This window comes from Pristis pectinata, chromosome 17 (genome assembly GCF_009764475.1).
Source record: "Pristis pectinata isolate sPriPec2 chromosome 17, sPriPec2.1.pri, whole genome shotgun sequence".
Lineage (NCBI taxonomy): Eukaryota > Metazoa > Chordata > Chondrichthyes > Rhinopristiformes > Pristidae > Pristis > Pristis pectinata.
Window position 1 is genome coordinate 32,386,742 of NC_067421.1, and position 24,334 is coordinate 32,411,075.

The 24,334-nt window shown below is 38.0% G+C and overlaps 1 protein-coding gene across 2 annotated transcripts in view; it reads left to right on the forward strand.

The window, feature by feature from the left end:
- The window catches only part of naa25 (N-alpha-acetyltransferase 25, NatB auxiliary subunit), a 254,605-nt gene that overhangs the window by 54,319 nt on the left and 175,952 nt on the right, over positions 1-24,334 (forward strand). The window contains exons 21-24 of one of the 2 annotated variants that reach the window (XR_007957674.1): positions 1,807-1,904; positions 2,873-2,983; positions 5,309-5,455; positions 13,977-20,139. Coding sequence is in view for 1 of the 2 variants with exons in the window: in XM_052032311.1 (XP_051888271.1) it covers positions 1,807-1,904; positions 2,873-2,983; positions 5,309-5,455; positions 13,977-14,099 (479 nt within the window). In the remaining variant the exon portion in view is untranslated. Of the gene's footprint in view, positions 1-1,806; positions 1,905-2,872; positions 2,984-5,308; positions 5,456-13,976; positions 22,357-24,334 lie in introns of those variants that run through there. The other variant, XM_052032311.1, reaches the window with a different exon arrangement.

Consider the following 24,334-nt stretch of genomic DNA (forward strand, 5'->3'; position numbering starts at 1 on the left):
GATTTTAGAGAGGATGCGGAAGGTGTTTGCCAGGATGTTGTCTGGATTAGAGAGTATTAGCTATAAGGATAGGTAGGACAAACTTAGATGTTTCCTCTGGACCGTCGGAGGCTGAGGGGAGACCTGACAGAAGTATATAAAATTATGAGAGGCATAGATAGGGTCCAGATTCCAGCATCTGCCGAATCTCTTGTGTCTCCATAGATAGTCGGTGTCTTTGTCCCAGGGTGGAAATGTTAAATACCAGAGGGCATAGTGAGAGAGGGAAAGTTTAATGGAAATGTGCAAGGCAAGTTTTTTTTTGCAGAGAGAGTGGTAGGTGCTTGGAATGTACTGCCAAGGGAGGTGGTGGAAGCAGGTACATTTGCTCATTTAAGGGACATTTAGACTGGCACATGAACAAGCAGGAAATAGAGGGATGTCGACGATGTTTGGGCAGATGGGATTACAGGTGACCCTCATGTTATGGCCATTCAGGTTACAGAAGTTTTCCCTTGCAGAATTCACAAATCACTATCCCATTAATCCGAGAAACGGAATAAAATGCAAAAGACAAGTTTGTGAGGCATTTGTAACCAAACGTTCTAAGGTGAATGATCCTTCTAAACTTGCAAAACAAAAATACAGGCCAGTGACTAGACACAACATACAAAAGTCTACCTCACCATGAGCTTCCATCATTGAGTCCCTCACCATTAATGTTGTTGGGTTGACAAAGAAGTCAACTAAAACAAATGCTGTAGCTATTAAAGCAGGTTTGAAATTGTGTATTCTGAGATGAAAGGCTCCCTCTCTAACTCCTCAAAGCCTTTCCGCCAGTAAGCCACAAATCAGTGAAATAATCTTCACTTGTTTAGATGAATGCAGCTGTAAAAACATGCAAGAAGCAGTTTGTTTATATGACATTTCATCCACTATCTAGTTAGTGGTGCATTCTTTACAGGATTCATTGAAGGAAGTTGTTTTTTTGGCAGCATGCCACAAGTTCCAAAAGGATAAAACATCAGGTGTATGAAAACACATTTGCCTTCAGTTATACATTTCTCTGCTCCTTCTTAAATCACTGGGTCATTCTGAAGTACTCTCTATTTGAGCATTTTGGGAATGAGCACCTTCACTACGCACCACAAGGGCCACTAAAAATGGAGAATAAGTGCCATCTTTGCCAGTGACTCCCACATCACAAAGAATTTTTCCAAATATTATTAGTGCTCCTTATCAGATGAGTACACGGATGTCCATAATTTGATCATTTTGCAGTGAAAGAGTTTAAACTAGAGATAATTTTGTTTACCTTACTGTTGTACCATAAGAACATTCCAAGAATGTTCCACATGTTATTGAGATTCTCTGCGCAAGATCACAGAGACAGCAGCGAGAGATGTCCTATGAATTAAACTCCCTGGGCTAAGGTGAAGAAAAAAAATCAGCTGATGTTCCCACTCATTCTAATTCATGAATCACAGCTGGGAAATAACCTGTGTATAGAGATCAGACAAAGACAGGATCGGATTTGGTACCCTTTTCCTGATTGGAAAGGTTGTCAATGCTGAGTTCTCCACTTGCATGAAGAATATTTACCACCACCTGTACAATATATCTGTGTATTTCATCGTAAAGTTCAGGTAATAAATATTTGGAAGAAATATAGAAAATGATTTAATTAAATAAATTCTCTGGGAAAATTAAAACTGAATGAAATGAGCCACAATCATCATCTGAACTAGGAAATCTGAATGAAAATGGTAGAAGCAAAGAATCCATTTTATGTGAAGAACATTTGTAATATTTTTTTTCCCTCCTCAGAATTATTCAATAAATGTAAAGGGAGTTTGTTGGAAACTAAAGAAGCAAATTGTACAACAAGACCAGAACTTTTAGAAAACCTTGTCTTTTTAGTTGAGGTAAGCATTCACAAAATTACCAGCATTTTGATTGAAATTTTTTCTTTGGCCCAAAACATTATTTTTCCTGGAAATAATGAAACTTGTATATATAATTCTGGGCTTGTCTTGTACTTTGGGGCACTGAAGAAAAGTGGTTAATTGAAAATTGCATTTTTTTTTTACTATTCATTACTCTGGTCCTTCCACAAACACTAGCTTTTAATTTTTGTTTCTGGTGAATTTGTTACCCATGTCAGCAGTGTTGAATATGACACCAAACATCCGAGTTAGATTCCAGACAGAACCCAATGCACACCCTAACCAATGGTGCGCCATCCATTACCACCCTGTCTTTACTACAGTGCTGAATTAAAAACAATAATTTATTTCCTTGCTAATTATGATACTGTATTTTATTTAACAAATTTGTTTAGTGTTTATCGAAGAGTGTGTCCCTTTTACTTCAGGTTAAAAAGTACTCTTTCTCTCCAGTAGCTATCTGCCATCATTGACCAGCTAAGATTAGACTTTGAATCCTACAGTGAATGCCAGCACTTTTTACTGTCAGAATCTTTCCCCATGTCACTTCCTTAGCAGATGTGAGTGCGCCATGGTCACAGAGAATTGCCAGTACTGCCGTTATAGATTGGAGATGGGTTCTGAGCCTGGGCATCAGGCTCTAAATTAAAGATCTCAGGAGAGGATGCTAAGTGAATTGACCCTTTCCCCTAAAACTATCTGATAAACACAACTGTGTCCAATTTCTGATACTCCTATGCAGGTTGTACAAACCTCTACTACATTCACATCTCATTGCAAATTTGCTTGGTTTCTATTGGGATTTGTTTGTGTACGTACCTTTCAATTAGTATGGTCTCTTGAGAAAATCGCATCTCCCACATGTGTCAGTCAACTGTTGTATTCCTGTCAAACATGAAATGTTCAGGAGACCTTGACTAATGTTGAGTCTGCTCTTGTCATCTCAGACTGTCTGTATAATCCTGTGGGTATCTTATTACTGTGGTAATGTCCTACGGCCGCTGAAATCCAGTTTACAGAAGAAAAAGAAGAAGAAAAAGGAAATCAATTTTGCAATGGTAAGAACTTAGGCAGAGAAAAGTGATCTTGAAAATGGGGGGAAAAAATAATGATCTAGGTGTTCCCCTACTAGTACAACAATTTGATTCCACCTGATTTTGCTCCATTAGCTTGTAATTCAGCTTAACTCCCTCTCTCTTAAATTTAGCAAGTGCATCTGTGGTCAACATTATTCTTGACTGTGATGCCCCTGAATCCACTAGAGGGCAGCTGCTACCAAACTTGTTTGCTAATAGTCACTTTTTAACAGATGTGCAAAATTAACACTTCTTTTGCTTTCATTTATTTGATAGTTTTTTTCTGAAGCTGCATTGATAAGTATTTACAAACTATTAATGGTGGATCAGTTTACCAAAGGATGCTTGTACCAGTATAGTACTGTAGCAGTTGGCACTGCTGCCTCACGTCTCCAGAGACCTGGTTCAACCTTGATCTTGGGCACTATAAGTGTGGAGTAAGCATGTTTCCTTCTGGTGTTCCAGTTTCCTTGTTGATGCCAATGATGTACTGGTTGGTAGGTGAATTGAGTCCTGTAAATTGTCCCCACCGTGGTTGGGTGACAGAGTGAAGAGTTGATGGGAATACAAAAGGAAAATTGGGATTACTGTAGATAAGTGCTTCATGGTCAGCATGGACGTGATGGGCCAAAGGGCCTGTTTCCATGCTGTGTGACTCCATGACATGTTACTACTTCAGGCTTTCAGAAAATTTGGTTGTAATTTGACATTTCCTTCTGATTGGCGAGCTAATTTTTCATGTAACAGATGAGACTATTACCACCTCTTTCTGATCTCTTTTGCGGTCACTATGAAAATACTTTCATACTTTTCCGCTTATAATTGTATTAACAGGTCAAAATTACATCTCAGAAATAAATTACTGTTTAAGAAAAATTAATAAATGAACAGTTTTAGATGAAGCTTAAATTTGCAGTTCAAGAAAATCCTGGCTCATCTCCCAGGCTGGTGCTACATGACCAGACAAAACCCTTGGTGCTGGTCAGTCTGGATACATCGAGGAAAGAGACAAGTTATACTTCAGGTGTTTTGATGCAGGGTGCACATCTGAAATATTAACATCTTTCCTTTGGTGTGGAGTGTGATCTACTGAATGCTTTCGGCATTTTGTTTGTCTTTCAGATATCCAAACTTAAGTGATTTTTTTTTGTTTAATTATTTTTTGTTTCCTCCCCTACTCCCTCACCTCACAACAGAAAGTAACTTTTGGGCCAAATGTCATGTTTCTGGGGTGTAAATGCCTTGTAATTTCATGCATCTGGAGCCTACTTTGATTTTTGTCACATCCACTGAATTGGGAGGACAAATCGGGAATTTTCCTGTTGACCATCAGGATTCCAAAATCATCTGTAGTAAAGATGAATGCAGACGACTCTTTAATTTGTAGATGACTGTGGAGTTAATTAGTCTGCTTCTCTGATAACTGTGATCTCACAGCTAGACCTGCTCATGGTAGGAATCCAAAATCAAGACCGATTCTCAATTGTAGTGCTAAATGAGTGCTGCACTGTCTGAACATAAGAAATGAAAACAGAAATAAACCATTAAGCCTCTGGCTTCCTCTCTCATTCACTGTCATAGACAATTCTATGTGTTGTGCACTTTCCCACCCATGGCCCCTATCCCTAGATTACTCAGTGTCCATAAATCTGTTGATCTTGTTCTTAAATGTACTCAACATATGTATAATCTGGTCATTATCATGTTGCCATGAATAAGAGTTTGCAGCATCTGATTGTCATATCCTGAAGCAACATGTATTTTTTATAAATGTTGTACATTTATTCTCTCTCCACATCATCAAGTTAAAATATGTCCCACTGTTGCTGCAGAGTCCTTTGGCCAGTTTCTTATTCCACCAGTCAGCTAGCTTAAAATCTGCTCTAAATTTTGTACTGGCTCCTTTCTAGTTGCATTTTAAACTTGCATCATGCTATGTTTGCAACCCTCAAGGTGTTTATCCACAGTCAGCTGAAGGGTATTTAATATACTGGGTCAGCTGTAACTTAAAGTCATACCTAAATCACATGGAAATTAGGAGAGGGAGAAAAGTTATTGCTAAGAAGTCACACTGCAAAAAATATCACAGAACCTGACAGGAAATGCTATGAGGCAGCATGTGATGATGTCTGTGGACACAGGTATCCCAGTGTCTGTTGGAGAATGAATTTTTGGGACAGACAGCAGGCCATTTTGGGTTGGAGAAAGGAAATTTTATAATCCAAAATATATGTTAATTTTAGAAGTTCATGTTCCAAAAAAAATTGTGGCTTTGCTACCTGACAATTTATTTGTGTTTTTCTACAGCCAATTGTTTTCAGCAGTTTCCAGGACTATGTGGCTGGATTACAGAATTTCTTGTCCGACGTGATTAACCATATTAAAGAATTAGAGTCTGCACTAACTGCACTGAAATTTGAAGAGCTGACAATGGATAGTCATTCGGCCTTTGAGGTAAAGATTGTTCCAGAGAATAACTGGATGTTTTCTGTTGGGATTTACTTATTTCAGTTACTGCATGATTATTACTTTTGTGCTGCATGCCATTTCCTTGCATATGATTGAAAATTGTTCCTACTTCACACCTTTGTGCCGCTTGAGAACAGCATCAGCACTGCTGGCTGAGATGTGGAGAAAAATGGCTGCATAGACTGGGAAGAAGCTGCTCTCCTATCATTAAAGAAAATTGAGTTAATGGGAGGGAGCCAGGTAAGCTTCCACCGGTCAGAGTGGAAATGAGGCAGATGTATCAAGAACATCTTCACCTTGTTAGTTTAGCTAGGTCCAGTGAGAATAGTGGATGTTCAACCCTGAGTTAGAAAGAAGACAAAAGTTAACTGGAGTTCTATCCTTGATTTTTTTTTCTAATATATTTGAGCAACCCCCTGCCAGGGAATATGAGGCTGGAATAGTTTTGGCTGTGATGCAACTACAACCAAATAGTCCTCTGTCATTGCTATTTTATGGTCCTATAAAATAAATACATAAAGGCCCATGGCACCATGTAAAATAAGTCCCAGCAACAGTTCAATATCTATCGGACATGATGAAGAAAATAAGGATTTAAAAAGGTGGAAGAGTTATAGGTTTTGACAACTTAGTTACTCCAGCCTATCTGAACGGTTTCTTGGTCTGTGCATGTCGATGTCTTTCTGTGGTATTGCTCAGTGAAAGGGGAATATACCTGGGACAGTTTGGTGAGGCTGAAACATTAGGATGATCTGGTTTAGGAATTGACTAGCAAGGGAAAGCATTCAGTGGAACAAATCAATGCTCGATGTTGTTCGACAGAATTTGTTAATTTTTTTCTCATACCACCAAAATAAGAGATGAATCCACAGATGACCCCTATGGTTATGATGTCTTTGGATTAACTGGGTAAAAAAGTTATGAAAAGTTCTACAGGACAGTGCACTTCATGTGGAGGATCAGTTATGGTCTTATTTGACAGTGGAGGAGACTTGTAGGACCTAATAGGAAACTCCTAATTGCATTTTATCCTGTTTGTCAATAGAGGAAAACCACATATTTCTCAACATGAAATAATTTGAAAGGCTACATCTTTGTCCCTTTACACTAACTTGACAGGTTATTATGGTTACATTCGGTGCTAAGAGAGAATGTATGGTTATCTTCATTTTGCAGCTTTCAGGAAAATTGAGTTACGATCTTCATAAATAAATTCCATTTACCAACCACTTATGAGGTGATTGCTTTGCAGTGTATGCTCATGATCAGTATGCAAGATAATCCTATTTCCAACAATTCGTTTAAGTAACCAGAACTTAATTTTAATGTCTCTTATACACTCGACAAGTGTAGAAATTGATTGTAGTAGTATCTTAAAACTTTTTGCTCTCATTCCAATGCAATATGTTGGATCTCCATGAGAGCATAACGAACTAGAATGAAAGCTTCTCAACAGGTAAGAGTATAAAAATGTGAATCACATGATAATAAGAGGAGACTTTTGTGCCGAGTCAAGCTTTAGAAGTTTCTTTTCAATCATTGTTTTGGGAGAAGATGAAAAGTAAGCAATGCCAGCTCTTCTTGGGGAAAGTTGACTTATTTTTCTAGCATCCACGGTGTTTTGTTTCTATTGTCTTTTGATTGTTTTGCCTCCTTTTGATTTCGCATTAAACACAGCGTTTCAGCTAATGAGTGTTGTTTTCTTATTTGTATGTAATCCGTATAATCATGTAGCATTTCAGACTGAAGAATTGCTATCGATTCTTTAAGATAAGATATCTTTATTAGTCACATGTGCATCGAAACACACAGTGAAATGCATCTTTTGCAGAGAGTGTTCTGGGGGCAGCCCACAAGTGTCGCCACGCTTCCAGCACCAACATAGCATGCCCACAACTTCCTAACCTGTACGTCTTTGGAATGTGGGAGGAAACCGGAGGAAACCCACATAGACACTGGTAGAATGTACAAACTCCTTACAGACAGTGGCTGGAATTGAGCCCGGGTTGTTGGCGCTGTAACAGCGTTACGCTAACCGCTATGCTACCCCAATGAAACAATAGGAATCAATGACTTTTGGTGTTATGTATGCTGAAGCAGAGAATCCATTGACCTTGAAGTTACTTATCCAAGTTCCCACTGCCCCCTTATCTTGCTTTTTTGTAACATTGCTTTTCTACCCCCATGAAAGAGAGTACAGAGGAAACCATCTCTGATCACAGCATTGACACCTCCTCTACACTCTTCCAATCCTTCTCCTGTGTCCATTATTGGAAAGCAAATATCGTTTCACACGACAATAAATGTGCCACTTGCCTTTGACCCTCTAATCTTTTCTGATGCCAATCAACATTATCACTACCTTTCTCTACCTTTGTCCTTGTCTGTCCAATCCAAGTGTTTCCCATAATCCTGTCATCATCCATGCTCTTTCAAATCCAGAGAATCTGGCAAAGTCATCTATTGTAATCCAGCCAGACATCACATCAAGTGATCCCAGGCTTCACTGTCTTCCCAACCTGCCTCCTACTCCAATATTTCTCCAGAAAACAAAGGTTATTGAATTTCATCATTGCTTAACCCCATTCTTACTTCCCTTAATTGTAATCTTTACACCTTGTTCACCAAGATAACCTTCTATCCAGGTTCCCCTTACCCTCAGCTTGGTAGTTTGTCTTTCACTGCCTCTGAACATGTCTCATCAACAAGGACAGTATTGCTTCCTTGATCTTTGTCCCTCAGACCTGCTGACTGTACATTTTCCCTTACTGATTCCCTGCAAGATAATATTGCAGATTGTTCCCTCTTCTTGGGTTCTGTCCCCTCAATTTGATTTCATCATCCTGTTTACCCTTTCATGGAAATTACAGTCCCACCTCCAATCTCTTTCCTCTGAAGTCTTTCACTTTGCAGCACTGCCTCTTAAATCTTGTTGCAATCCTGTGTTTGAGTTCTTCCAGTTTAGTTTCTTTCCCTACTACAGCACTGATGTGGCTCCAGTCAAAGTCACAAATAATGTCTTCTTTGACTAAACTGCAGTATCTCAAAGTCACATAAAGAATGTAAAAGCATTTTCAACTTGGCCTCACAAATCTTGCAGAACTGAAAATACCACAGTTTAAGGGGATAGGTGAAAATGTTACCCTCTTGCTGCATGTGCTGGCACTACATATTCTTTCAAGGTTGAATGCTTCCAGGACTCCTTGACCAGCTTCACGCATTCAGAATCCCTTATTAATTCATGAGTCAAAGAACATGCGGAGCAATGTCCAGCACATCAGTACATTAAAACCAATAGTCTTAGGGAGGACAAATGAAAAGCATTAATATTAGAATTATTAATTCTCCAACATATTATTATGCATTGGTAGCTTAAAAATTACTGCAACAATATTAATTACAAATAATATATGTATTTTTCCATTTCTTGGTTTTACAGAATGTTTGTAAAATAAAATGTAACTACTGATAAGGTCGTAAACGCCACATTAAAGCTGAGCATAATCTTTAAACTTCCAGATAAACGGGTCACTGGAGACTTGAAGCAATTTTGAGTCTTGTGATCATTTTATCGCTACGCTGAAACAGAGATTTTAAAGTAACAAAGCAATTCTTCAGCTGATCAGTTATTTTCCCCACAGTTGTTATGAAATAAAATGTTGCCTTTATGATGTAATAGCATTGTTTTCCCCTAGTACCTGTAATCTATAAAAGCATATTTATGGCAAAAGGACTTGCCTTGAAAGAAGGAAGGGAAAATCCTGAGTCCATTTCATCTAGAAATGTTTTTATGTTAATGACTAGGTCAGTTTATGAGGGTCATGGAAAATGGCACGTAGATAACACATACTATAGGATGTTGATACCATCAGGGAGGAGGTACAGGAGCCTGAAGACCCAAACTCAACGATTCAGGAACAGTTCCTTCCCCTCCTCTGTTAGATTTCTGAACGATCCATGAACTCATGAACACTACCTCATTATTCCTTACTTACTATTTATTTGTTTTTGTAATTTATAGATTTTTGTCTTTGCACCGTACTGCCACAAAGCAACACATTTCATGTCGTATGTCAGTGATAATAAATCTGATTCTGATGGGGGAAATTGATTTACTAACTGTAGTGGCTTGTTTAAGTTAAAAAATTGGTTAGAGTTTTTGTATTCCATATTTTCTTACAAGAAGGAAGCCATCCGGTCTATGCCAATTCTTTTAGCAATCCCATGCCCACATTTCTATGTAGTCTATTTGTTTTCACATTGCTCATCAACTCCACCCTGATTCTCCTGTCACCTGCCTACACTTGGGCTAATTTACAGTAGCCAATTAACCAACCAATTAGCATGTCTTTCGGGTATAAAAGCAAACTGGAGCACCTAGGGGAATCCCAGTCACAAGGTGAATGTTCGAACTCCATGTGGACAGTACTAGAGTTTAGGATTGACCCAGGCTGCTGGAGCTATGAGACAACAGAACAACCTGCTGCTCCACTGTACCTTTTCATGTTCCATTTATTATTCCACTTGCAGTATTCACCACAGGTACACAGAAATGCAATTGAACTTATTTGCAAAAGCTGGGGTGTGTCCTTTACAATTTCTGGTAACCAAGTTAGAGATTTGGAACATTGTTCCACCTTGATTCTTGTGATCGTTTTATGACTGCTGGAACTTTAAATTAACAGTATGACTCTTAAAAGTATTTCTACTTTTGGATTAGTTACTCATGAAGTTTACAGTACAGAAAGAGTCCCTGAAAATCAGAAGAGACCAATCCATCCTAATGCTACTTCACAGCCTCTTGATCTGTAACCTTGCAGATTATGGCAGTTCAAGCGCTCAGCAAACTACTTAAATGTAATGTTTATGCCTCTAACACACTTTTGGCAGTGAGATCCTGACTACCGCCGTTCTTTGGGTGAAAAGTGTTCTCTTTGCTTCCCCTCTCAATTCTTCTACCAATTACTTTAGGTATATGGCCAATGCTTGTCTCATAGATGTTGCCAATATGTGAATGGAGCATTTTTGCAACAGATTTTTGTCACTGGCTTCATATTCTAATACTACAAGAAATTTGTAACTTTTAACATGCGAAATAGTTGAAGCTTCTTCGCAGATGATGGTAAAAGGAACAATGTTTCTGAGTGATTTAGCACCTAAATCTGTGCTTTGGCAAGAGTGCAAATTTGGGGAGTGCACTAAGAGGGTGGGAGTGGTGGCAATTCCATGAGAATCAACTAGTGTGGAGAAGTGAAACTTAATGTGAGAATTTTACGAAAGTAGATGAAGGAACATCTATGAAAACTTTGGAATAAACAACTCTGGAAAACACACAGTAATTTCAGCAAGTAAAAGCTCAGCAGACAAAACTGTATTTGAAGAATTGGGAGGCCTTTAAGGTTGCAGACGTTTCAGCTACAATCTAGGTACATTTCCATTAGGGAGAAGTGTAGAGAAATTAAATCCAAAGCTCCCTGACTAAAAAGTAAGGAGTTAAAATAGAGCAGGAGAAAAAGAGTACCTAAGTGACAGGTTTTTAAACACAAGTGAGAACCAAACTAATTCCAGAAGGATGAAAAGGGTATAAAAAAGGAAATAAGAGAGTCGAAGTGAGAACATGAGAAAAGGATGGTAACAAATATAGAAAGGAATCCAAAAGTATTCAATAGACATGTTAACGGGAGAAGGTTTGTAAGAGAGTTAAAGCCAGTCAGAGGCTAAAAAGGAAGTCGTTCGTGAAGGCAGAAAGCATCGGTGAGTTAAATGACAGTGTTAGATCAGTCTTTACCAAGGAATAAGATTCTACTGGAGTCCAAGCAGAAAGATATAATTGAGATTGTGGGTGTGTTAAAATTGACAGTGAAGGTACCAGATCCTTAGAACTGAGTCTTTGTCATACCAAGCAAGGATGAAGAAAAAGTCACTGATGAATTGGTTACATCAAATGGAGTCATGTAGACAATAAGATCAATGTGTTATTTGCTCTAGAGTTTGAGAATGGCATTGTGAGATAATGCATTGGAAGGAAGGAGAAATCTTCGATTCTGATGCAGAGTGGTGAATGACAAATAAATGTGATGTAAATTCCATACGTGTTTTCACTTATGGTATTTATCTTCTAGATCAGAAATCATTCTGTGATTACATTTGTCTAGTAAATGATGGGACAGCAGCTCAACCCCTCTTCCAAAGGACTACCAAAGAAGAATAGAGGGTGACTTGCATCTACTTCAATTTTGTGGGTTCTGGAAAGCTAATGTGGGATCCACAGATTTCCACAGATGAGGCAGGAGGTGCCTGATGGACAGGTGGGTTGGTAGTTTGAGGGGTATTGTGCTCCTCCTGCAGTTTATACAGGGCTTCTCTGTGCTCCTGATGTGTGGGGTGGATGTGCTTAATACCATCCTGAATCTCCTCTTCTGCTTTGAGTGATCATAGACCGGAGGTTCCCAGGAGTCATTGGAGCTGCATTTTTTCAAGGAGACTTTGAGCACATCTTTTCCTCTGTCTGCATGAAAATCTTGTTCCTTGTCAGAGCTCAGTATAGAGCATCTGTTTCAGAAGTCTGAGTTGGGCATTTCTGACCTTATGCTTGTTGCCTGAAGGATGAGTAGGCAAAGTAAGCAAAATCTTACTCAAGGCCTCGCCTGGCAATGTAATAGATTTGGCTATCTTAATCACCAAACCTGTAGATTACTAGTGGGCTATTGACAGCTAACCAGCCAGACTGCATTATTTTTGGATCTCAGGCCATTGTCATGTTCACTGGGGACGTGGGATTCTTGTTCATCTATAAGTAACTCTTAATAAGAGTATGCTGATTCTGCCAGGATAACTTACTGGAAGGTTAACAATGCTGTATATGGTAATCCGTGTGATTTAAGATGAGTAATGGTAGTGCTAGGACTAAGTTACTGGCACCCAAAGTTCTGAACCATTGATTCAGATGCAAGTTCAAATCCCATGAATGAATGAATTCAAGTAATTAAATAAATATGGAATTAAAGCTAGTCTTGGTAGTGATATCTATAAAACTACAGGACTGTTGCAAAGCCTTCCTGATTCACCAATGTCCACTGGGGAAAGAAATCTGCCATCCTTACCTAGTCTGGTTATATGTCACTCCAAACCCACCAGTGCTCTTGATTGTTAACTGTTTGTGAACTGAGGAGGAAGATAGAGATGGCCAGTAAAAGCTGCTGTTTCCAGTCATGTTCACATCCTTTAAATGAATGGGAAAAAAAAAGTTAGTATGTGGAGGTCACTAGGGCTTAACTGTTACCAGGCTGTAGCTGTATTCTTGGAAGTTAGTGCAATTAACTGTGTGTTCCATATGTGGCAAACTAAGCTAGTTTATTGCAATTCTCACAAGTTTGATATGGATACGAGTATTGTGATGGGTTACAGATACCAATTGAAACAAATGTGGCTATCCAAAATGGGTTATGTTCAGAGAGAGCATTTTGTATTATGCTACAGTAGTTATATGAGTCACTGGAGTGAATAATATCAAAAATAACTCGGTTAGTATAAAATAATGCTTTGTTGTACGTACCGCATTTCCAAGAAAGGCAGTCAACTGTAGTGCTTAATCTTTGTCACAATTTCCACAAATGTTGAGGGCAGTTGAATGGGACATGGTTTCAAATTCCTGACCCGTGGAATTGTTTCAAAGAACATAAATGGTTGTACTTGTACTAGGACAAGGAGGCAATTGGATTCTGAAAGACTGCCTTGGCTGAAGTCACTAAAATGACTCCACACCCAGTTCTGGCACTGGCAAAACTCTTCAAAGTAATGTTTTTAAAATAACTGCTGGACTGCTGTGTGTTTCCAACCACCATAACCAGCCTTCCGAACTTGCATGGCGTCATTATAGCTTTTAAGATTACTACCTGTTAAAACTAGACTTAAAATGTGTAAAGCAATATACAGGAAATTGCACAGTACATGAGCCATAATACATTTTCAGGAATGCAACATTCTGTCATTATTACATTGAAGTAATTATATGCTCAACTCCTGGAATGGAACATGAACCTGCAACCTTCTGACTGATATAAGCACCTGAACCTGCATTCTTCTGACTAAGGTGATTGCCATTACTGAGTTATTTCTCATTGAGAGAAACAAAGAATTGCCAGTAAGGGAAAATATCGCTAGTGCAGAGTGGGTAGTACTTTGCGAACCTTAAAACCAAAATTCTGTGTTGGGGTTAAAGCAGAGCAAGTTGTATTCTTCTGATGTTGCTGGTCCTGACCAAATGTAATTGACATTGATACTCTGTGCCCAAAGTGAAAGTTTTCCACCTTCCAGCAGTACTGTTCCTCACCTTCAGCACAAATTGAAAATAATGAGTTTTCTTTCCTGCCATGTGTATATGATTTGAAATATATTTTGTACAGTTGTGCTTATTTGGTGCTTTGGGGTTCTTCATTCTTCATAACATCTTTCTGACTGGTGGAGGCAGCTGATAAAATAAAACCCTTTTTGTTGCTGGTTGCAGGGTGAACAGAAGTTCTCCAGGATGGTGCGAGGAAAAATACAGAGCAGCTACTTGCGTTCCCTTCAGGAGATGGGAGATCTACTGAGAAAGAGACTGGACACAGTTAAAAGCCTGAAAATTTAACTGTTTGAAGCAGAGGAGGAGAGGGAGGGGGGGCGGGGGGAGACCAGTGGAAAAAAAACTGCTCGGCAATGCCGTATCACCCCAATACTGTTACCATATGTTCCTAGGACCCCATCAGATACATCAGCTGATCCAGAACATTTACCAGAGAGCATGAAGGACTTTGCAACAAAAGAGTTTAAAATAAAAGGTTTTTAGAACAAAAAGAAGTTAATAAATTATGTACATAAAATCAGAGTCAGAGGCCTTCTCTCAGACTTGGCAGCAATATTTTTAGAAAATGTTGGGTGTTTCTCTTGTGTAGTTCAGTGCATGATACACCTGGCAACATTGCTACTAGATGCTGAAAAGTCAAATGAAACATTAGACTGTGTTCAGTAGCAAATGTACCTGTGTAGGTACTGAGATTTTTGACTGCAGCTTATACATCACATATTGGTGTACAGACTGTATATGACAAGTATCATATGTTCCATCATAATTTATTCAATATTTCAATTTTAGTGTTTTTTATTTGTATAAATTTTATGTTGTCTAAGCAGAACTCACTTTCAGCAACTGTGAAACACAGAGTATATGCTCCTTCATTGTGAATCTGACTTCTCAAATCCATTCCCTTATTCCACAGTTATTTTCCTTGAGGTTTTAAATTTTGAAGGGATTTTATTTTGCCTTTAAGGTGCTTCACTGTCATTTTTATTTCTTTATCAAGGGTGTGTGTAAGCCACTTATCCACAGTTTATTACTGATGGACGTATTACTTACGGTAGCTCTGAGCAGGCTGGGGGAACAAAATAATCTCCTGAGAGGCTGGTCTAAACCAGAAGACACCAGTGTTGTCTGTCACATTTCTCAAGTGTATTCACTGCCTCTGGTAAACAATGAGAAGTGCATTGCATTTAACAGAGAGGCAGCCTCTCCATTTGTTTTCACATCTGTTGAACACAGGACTAACAAAGGGAAGAGGAAACCTAATATATTAAAGGAAATGTTATTTAAGTATTCTTTGACAGGAGACCCTGAATTTAAGAGGTGCATTCAAATATTAAACAGAAGGTTGTTATTTACGGTGCATTGATCCCAAGTGTTTACTGCCAATACCTATCACCCTACTGGGTTTTTAATAACACAACAATATTAATTTGGCACGAGACTGAGTTTTAAAATGAGCCCAGAACCCAATTCAAGCAAACCTGGATCATGTGCTCCCCTAGTGGTTGAATGGGTTATCTGTTATTGAACAATACAGACCAAATTGATCTCTGATTTATGCTGAGTTTGCTGATATTAGAATGGCATTGAGTGCTAAATTTGACAGTATTCCAAACTACGTAGGTTGAAAATATAAATTGCCTCATGTCTCTGCAGTAGCTGGTGGCCTCTCTATGAAAATGTATTTGTTTTGAGGAAAACTGGAGTTCAGTGCATCTTTAGTGTAGTCTCAATAATGAATCAGTAGTCCTGGTCCATTCTAAGTTTTGGATGAATTGCAAAAAAACTTCTGAACTTCCTAAATTCTCAAAGTCTGAGTTGGCACTTTTAGAAAAGGGGATGGGAACAGGTAGAGGGAAGAAATGGAAAATGTCCCCTAGACTTGCTTATCAGTGTGAGTCAAGTGCAACATCACCATTTTAAGTTTGTATATTCTTAAAGCTTAAAATAAGCATGGGGAATGCAAAGACTAGAAAACTACGCTCCTTGGAGCAAAGAAAGTTGAGATTTGATAGCGGTGTTCAAAATTAGGCAGGATTTTGTTTGGATAAGTGAAGAGAAAGTTTCCAGTGGTAAATGGAGGAAATAGATTTTAAGGTAAAAGGCAAAAGAACCCACTGAGTTCCTCCAACAGATTGTTGCTTCAGATCCATCATCTGCAGTCTCTAGTGTCTCTAAACAACCAGGGGACAGGAAGGAAAAAAAGGGATGGAAGGGCTTTTCTGTCAGTCCATAATTAAATGTGATTCCAGGTTCCATAGTTCCTTCACCTATAAAACAATACCTTGTTTTCTGTACAGGATCCCTTTTCTGATTGTAAGAGTCCTTTAACAAGAAGTGTTTCAGTATTTTCTCAACTAAATTTGTGCCACTTGAGCTACTGCACAACAGTGTTCATAGCCCATCTCTCAAACCTTACCTCTGTTGAAAGGAAATGTCTCCTGCATCATGGGTTCACATCTGAAAATGTGATGTGAGACATTAATGAGAGAGTGCCTGGAGTTTTATTACCCAGTCAATTACAGATGAGCTGGGCATGCATAATAATAATAATACAAGATGCCAAAATGAGAAATTTTATCAGATTAGCTGAGTGCGTATTGTGTGCAGTGTTGAAGTAATATAAAGGCATTAAACAACTCAGTTACTATTTTTTAAATTCTAGTTTTGACCCGTAAAAAAAAAATAAACTCTTCATCTTTCACTCACAAACTATGTAGCTTCTCATTGTGCTACATGCTTTCACATCGGAGAAGCTACACAGTTGACCACACCTGATACAAGTGATAAGCCCCTTTTTTATATATAATTGTAACATCAGCAATTTGAACTGCTTCGTAATGTACAAGACAAACTGCATGTTCTGTTGTACCATTGCTTTGATAGGGTGCTATCATGATCCACTGTTTCTGTTTGTAATAGGAACAATGGGGGAAATATTCATGACCAGACTTGTTGCTATGGAGTTGGGTACTACTGGCAGTCTGGTGTATCCTTTCCACTCTGATAATGTATTCCCTGGCTCAGGGTTTGTCATATTTTAAGATGTGGTGCTAGTTTTAAGATCCAAAATATAAAATTTCAGATCTTTTGGAAGAAGTTTTCAATTTTAAACATTGGGTCTATGAAAACAAAATTAATGATGTAGCTATAAGCTCCTATTCCTTGTATGTGGAATTCAAATTCAGTTTTTTAATCTGAGTTTGTATTTTCTGTCTTTATATTGCTTTAGCTCTCCTTGATCCACTTTGCACTCTGACTTAATGTGAACAGCTGCATCCAAGCAGATTTACCCTTTTTACTCACCACTCTTTCCCCTCCTGGGTCAGGAAAGATTGGGAGCTCATTGTCTGGAGAATCACAGTGTGGTTTTGTATTTTGCTTTGTTACTGGAACAGTATGATTCAGCTGCAGTGAAGTAGTTCGACATCAAACATGATTGATCTTAATGTTTGTCCTTAATAGTCTCCATTATTAGAGGCATTCACATGCAGAACACCACAGAAGCTATGTACAATGATTATGAAAAGTTCCAGATTCCAACTGCCTTCCTAGTGATTGCACAAACCTTGTGTAGTTCAAATTGGAAGCCAGCCAAGAATAAAGAAATCTGATTTTAATATCCTTAACAGCACTGTACGACTGTACATCTGAAAAATACTGATTGGCACATCCTACACAAATTCTAAAGTTCCTCTTGAACTCCAAGCATATATGTAATAAAAACAGAAAATCAGGTCAGGCAGGTTTCCTGCATGTTGCTTTTATTTCAGATTTCAGGATCTACAGTTTTTAATTTTAGTATACTATATATAAAACTATTTTGAGAAACAGTCCAAATTAAAATTCTGAACATTTGCCTACTTCATGGTGGTAGATAAATTGATTAGACTTTACTCCTTTCCTCTACAATATTTTTTTCCAGTGTCAAGTGTGGTAGATTCCAAGTACCTTCACTAACAGAGCTGGTTTGCTGGATCCTAAGACCATCGCAGTCATGGCACAGGACAACTCGCCCTCATCCCTTGCCTTACTCCAGTGAGCTGAGGTGGGAAGCTTTGTGTGTCTGAATCGCAGGAATCATGGAAGTAACAGCACAGAAGGGAAGCATTCAGCACATCACATCAATGTAAGCCAAAAAAGCAACTATTGAGAATAATCCCAGTTCCCAGTCTTGTGGGTTGTGGCACAATATGTATTCATCCAGGTACTTTTTACATATGAGGACTTTGGCCTCCACCACTCTTTTAGGCAGTCAATTCTAGAACCCCATTGCACATTAGTTTGAAAAAGAATTGTTTCAACTTCTCTCTCTTTCTTCCAACTACCTTAAATTTATGCCCCAGCTTATTGGCTTCCCTGTTAGGGGAAATCAATTCATCCTGTTCACCTCTAACTTTCAGTATACCTTGATAAATCTCTCCCATGCTGCATCTTATTAATCTCCCCTTGAATAAAATTCTCCATTCCTGGCAACATTCTTTGATATCTCCTCTCCACTCTCTGGTGTTATTACATCCTTCCTATAATGCCAGAACTATATATGGTTTTGTAGAAATGGTCTAACTATTTTTTTTAGCAATTCCAGTACATCCTCCTGCTCTTATTTACCATGTCTTAGCCAATAAAGGTAAGAGTCCTTTAGTCTCCCTTAACAACTTTTATCCATGTAGATCTCTGGGTATGTACCAATGTTCTTCTGTACGTATCAGTGTCCACTATCTATTGTGCTGCTTTGTGCTCCACAAATGCATTCCATCACACCGCCACTAGAATGAATTCAATTTGCAACTTTTCTGCCCATTCCGCCAGTTCATTGATATCTTCCTGGGTCCACAGCTTTCTTCCTCACTATTAAACCACACAGCTAATTTTGGTATCAACTGAAAACATTTTATTCATGGTTCCTACATTAATACGCATTGTTCAAATTATTATTTACTATGGGGAGTAAGGGACCAAGCTTTCATCCATTGATCATTGCCCTTTGCTTCCTGCCACCTGATTGAATTTTAAATCCTAATTGCCACTTTTCCTTGGATTTTACTTTGGCTTTTGGATTTGGCTTTTACTTTTCTAATCAGTCTGCCAAGTGAGAGTTTGCCAAATGACTTTTGAAATGCCATAGCAACTATAATCAAATGCTGTACTCTCATCAACCCTCTTTGTTACATCCTCAAAAAAATTAAGTCATTAGTTTTTTTGATTCTTAACAGATCATTGCTGATTCCTCTTGATTAACCTGTTTCTCTTTAAGTGCTCACTTATGTTGTCCATCAAAAGTTTCTCCATTAATTTGCCCACCAATGTGTCAGGTTAACTTGCTCAGCCTAACCCTTTACCTCTTTTTAAACAGCTGTAACACATTAACCCTGCTAGCCCTCCAGCCTCTCAAAGGTTTGGGAAAGATGGTTGGAAAAATGGTCACTCTCTCTTCTCTTTCCTCAATAGCCTGCAGTACACTTCATCTGAGCTGGTGATTTATCTGCTTTAAAGATAATAAACACCATATTAAGTATTTATCTTTCCCAATATTTCACACTTCCTCCTTGTCTCTTTTATTGAAGCTATAGAAAGTATTCCTTTAGAACCATATGTATGTGATCTACTTCAACATTTGGGTACCCTTCTTGGTCTCTGGACCTTACTCCTTCCCTTTTTTCCTCTTGTCCTTTCTGTATTAAACATGTTTGGTTTCCTTGATTTTTGCCTAGGCTTTCTGCAGTATTGAGCACTTGTTATTTAACTAAAGGCTGCTTTTTTTTTTGCTGCAGCCTATCCTATGCACTACACAATATTGTGGATCCAGATTTTGAAGTTCCTTGTTTTTTCCTTGGTGGCAACATATTCACTGTGTTGTCCTTATTACCATGAAAAGCAGTGTTTGCATTTGCCTGGGATAATAACCATCTCTAGTTATTTCAGATTGCTGCCAACTCGCAGTTTTGAAGTAGTTATTGAGAAGCGCTCCATAAATCTGCCAATTTCATTTCTAATGTGTACCAGCTTCATACTACCCTTTGTTCTATTTAAAGCAACTTGACTTGCCAATTACAGAGTCATAGAGTTATACAGCATAGAAACAGGCCCTTTGGCCCACCATATCTATGCCAATCATCGTTTCTAACTAGACTAATACCACTTGCCTGGATTAATTCCATATCCCTCTGTGCCTTGCTTATTTAAGTACCTGTCCAAATGCCTCTCAGTTATTACGGTTCCTGAAGTTCAATGAAAATATTTGAGTATAAAATTGCTGCACCTGTGTTACGTTTTGATATGGCAAAGAAAGCTCAAATGCTGCTGAAATGAAGGAACATGAAGAAATGTGAACCTGTTTTTTTTTTACTAGCATTATAACTAACTTTGTAAATTCAGTTAAGTGTAGAATTCTTGGTTTAGGCAGTTTTATTTGAGGTTGTTCACTCCAGGAAATAAATTTCTTTGATTTTATTAAAATAAGGAATATTGAGTAGATATTTAACATAATTTGCTCCAATCTTGTTTCCATAGATTACAAGTGCTGCATTTAAAGGGGAAAATTTAACTTTTATCACATGACCCAAGAGATTTTCATGTAGTGTAATAATTTAGGAAAATACCAAATATAATTTTCTTAATTCCTGATCTGATTCTTTGATATCCAAGTCCTATCACAGAGAAGACTTTGTAAGGAAATTATTTTTCGGGGCAGGGAAGGGTAGATAGATCATGAAAAGTTTCAGCCAAACTGCTAATCAGGCATTGCAGAATTTTCAATGCGAATGGAAAATTAAGTCTGATAATTTCCTTCCCAATTACTTCCTGCCTTTTTCCACAAACCTACCAAAAGCTTTGTCTTGTACTTGGATATATTTCTGAAGCATCAGCGTTAGTCTTCCAATGTCGGGGAGCTACCTTAACTACCCGATTTTACTGCATTAATCTAGCACCTGAAGGAAATGTGTAATATATTGGGATTATCCTTTCAAAGTGCTGCTACAGACAAGATAGGCAAAATGACTTCCTTCTGTGCTGTGTTACTTTGGCTTAGATTTATTTTAGCTCCTTAGCCAGGGGCTGCTGCCTTTGCAAATGTTTGTTAATTAAGTGTAAAGATAATGTAGTAGCAATTGACGATAAGATTTATCATGCAGTTTAGTCAAGTGATAAACAGAAGCAAAAATAGTTCTGTTAAATTCAATCCTCGGTAGCTCATTAACTCAAAACTTTTTGATTTTCCTTTTGTGTTTCCTCCCCATGTGATGTTTGAAACATGGGTATAAACAGGAAATTAAATTTGACTATGGGTTTGTTATATACACGCACACGCACGCACACACGACATGTTTAGGTGTCTGCACTTCTGTGGCCACACTTTTCCCTCCCCACCCATTCCCTCAATTTGACCATCCTGTGCACACCTCTGCTTATGATGGAGGAAATATTGTCAGTATACATGGGGGTACCCACTAACTACATTAATGTTTGGGATTTCTGGCTGTTGAAACAGATAACTTCTGGGATTTGTTCCAGGTTGCACCCAGTTGACTAGATAGGCTGACCATAGCATGTCATCTTTAAAGAAAATAACATTGTCAAAACTATTTTTTAGAAATCCAAGGGATCCTCGTATTTAACATCAGGGATCAATAGATAAGAATAGGATGAATTTCTCCCAGTGAAGTCCAGTTACAAGCATCACATCAGCTGTCTAATTCAATACAAATCTAAAGCTAAACCCAAAACCAAGATGCCCATTTTCAGCTATGTCTTTATCGACTGAGCCATTCACACAAGCTCTGCAGGGAAAATACCAGAAATTGACAATGTGCTGTCTCATTCTGACAAAATGAATTGTTTAATTCATTACTAAGACTGAATGCCCATGCTGTGGTCCTATTGACAGGAAAGAAACTGAGTGTTAATATAAGGAATAACTAATGCTAATAGATTTTTTTGAAGCGAATCATGCACGATTTTCTTTTGCAAGAGACAGCCTGTAATTGCAGACAGGTGGGATTTTTGTAGGTGATTGAACTGCATGTGAGTTCACTGTGGTAAAGCTAAGGAGCAGGATTTTCACCCCATCTCCAACCATGACAATCATAAAGCATGAATAAATGCTACAGCAGCTAAATGTCAAATTGGGTTAATTAATGAAAATAAGACAAGTTTATTTTGGGTGATGATTACACCCAGCTGGAGTTGAGTCCATTGTGTGCTCATACTTCGTAACAGACGTGCTTGTACGTTACAGCTTTCTAACCCAATTTATCCAGTTGAAGTGTAGTTTGTGGATCTCAAGGTTTTTTTTGATCCTGCAGCATTTTTCAGAGCTGTAGAGTTGATGATCTTACTCTACATTCATTACATTCTCCTTCCCAAGTCTTGCCCTTGATTATAAATCCTGCTGTTTTATTTGATATATATTTGTAAATATTGTTTTCTCTTTGAGTGACCCCATATTTAATGAATCCAGAGAGTTCAAACTTTTTAAGGCTGTGACATCTCCTGAAAACCATTTTGTATGTTGAACAGAATTGGACATTGATAATTCAGCAGGTTTCTGGGTGTATATTTAAATCTAAAGATTACTAAAGCAATAAAGTTCAGCTAATAATTAAACTAACTTTTCAGTGTAGTATGTGATCTTTTACAATTGTCTGGTCTTTGTCTCTGCATCTGTATATCTGTGGCTTGCAATAGGATGAATTACTGTCCTTGTGTGACATGTTAATTGTAAATGCAAATCGTGACTTAAACTTGTGTTTAGTTTTATGTAACCCCAGTAATCTTGTTTAACTATGTAGTCGTCAGTCTGGGAGGCTCACCAACAATCCTGTTTAAGTTAAGAAATACACTGCAGTGATCCTGTTTGTCCATGGGACTTCAGTGATTTTGTAAACTGATCGAGGGAACTACATGTTGAAAATTACAAGTTTATGCTATTACAAATGCACTGGTCCGCAAAGCACCTAATCCTGACAGTTGGCACAGAACAACCTTAAACAAGATGATCATTGAAATTAATGTAGCTTTAATTAAATTTGCTAAATTTAAGAGATCCTTGGGATTGTGAAGGAGCTAACTTTAAAAAGTCAAACATAACTACTGATTACAAATCTAGGTTAATTGTCTGAAATGGTTTTGAAATGTGTTGATTTCTTAAAATATAGTTTGTTAAAAGATTATCTACATTAGGAATGGATTACTTTTAACCTGCAGGTATACTTATGTGGGTTTGACTGTGAATGGGAGTCATGCAACCCCATTGTGTGTATTTTTTGAAGTATCAAATTTTTTGTAGGATTCCACTTCAGTGATGCAAAGCTTATACAAGGTAAAGGAACAGGAATTAGACTATGGTAATGGGTTCATAGAAGTAAAAGAAAATGTAAGTTTAGCCAAAAAATTGGGAAATGCAGGTTATGAGCAAATATATTGGTCTGGAGATTCTTGCAGTATACACTTGTAGGTGTCCCACAATTTTTTCAGTGAATTGGAGTCTCACCACTTTTCTAATGACTATACTGCTGGCCTAATGCATTATATTTATGTAGCTATGTACATTATTCTCTTAATATATAATAAGCTATTATTGTGTTATGCAAGATTGTTTCATCCAGCATTGCTTACAAAGTAATTCAAGTTTCTTTCGCACCATCTGAGTCTTTATTTGTTGACCACTATTCTTCATTCTGTCAGACTTTTACTGTGTATGCATCTTCATTCATGTGCATTTTTTGTGGTCTTAGCTATTATTTTTGTTGAAGCTTCTTCCATGTCTCCCCACGTCAATAGCACATTTCATTTTTAATATGTTGAATTCTTGTATCTTCCTAGGGTACAGCAGCAACTCTGTACCTACATGCACTAGCAACAGGCTGTCCTGGAGCTGAAACAAAACAGGTGAGATAGGAACAGGACAGTAAGGTGGAGGTAAAGACAGAGCAGACTGGAGCTTGGATTGGGAATGGAACAAATGGAAAAGCCTGAAAGCCATTGTGAAATTTCCTCTAGTTGAGAATTGTCCAATGAATCGATGAATACTGATATGGATGCTACAGAAGTGTTGAGGATTGCATCATCAGAGAAGGAGGTTTGCAGGACATATGCAGTAAGGGCCCAGGCAAGTACACATTAAAGCCCCTGGGAAATGGAGGGGATTGTTTACGGCATTCCTGACCCCTACTGGCAGGTTTAATCATGTTCTCTACAATTCAGTTTTGTTTGTTTATATTTTACATTTCAGTTAATAGGCAAAAAGCCCTACATCAAATACAAAATTTAGTAGGAGCTAGTTAGGCTAAAAAAAAATTATAGATGACAATCAGGAGGAGGAATGTCAAACTTGGTCATATGTCCTTACCTCATTTGTTTCCATTTGATTAGTTGGAATTTTAGAAAGACACAGCATGGGAGGCCACTCAACCCTTCGTGCAGGTTTGAAACAATCAGAAAGCATATTTTTTTCCATAGTCATTCATTTATCTTTTAAGAGTGCAAGAATTTATCTAATTATCTGTTGAAAGTGCCTACTC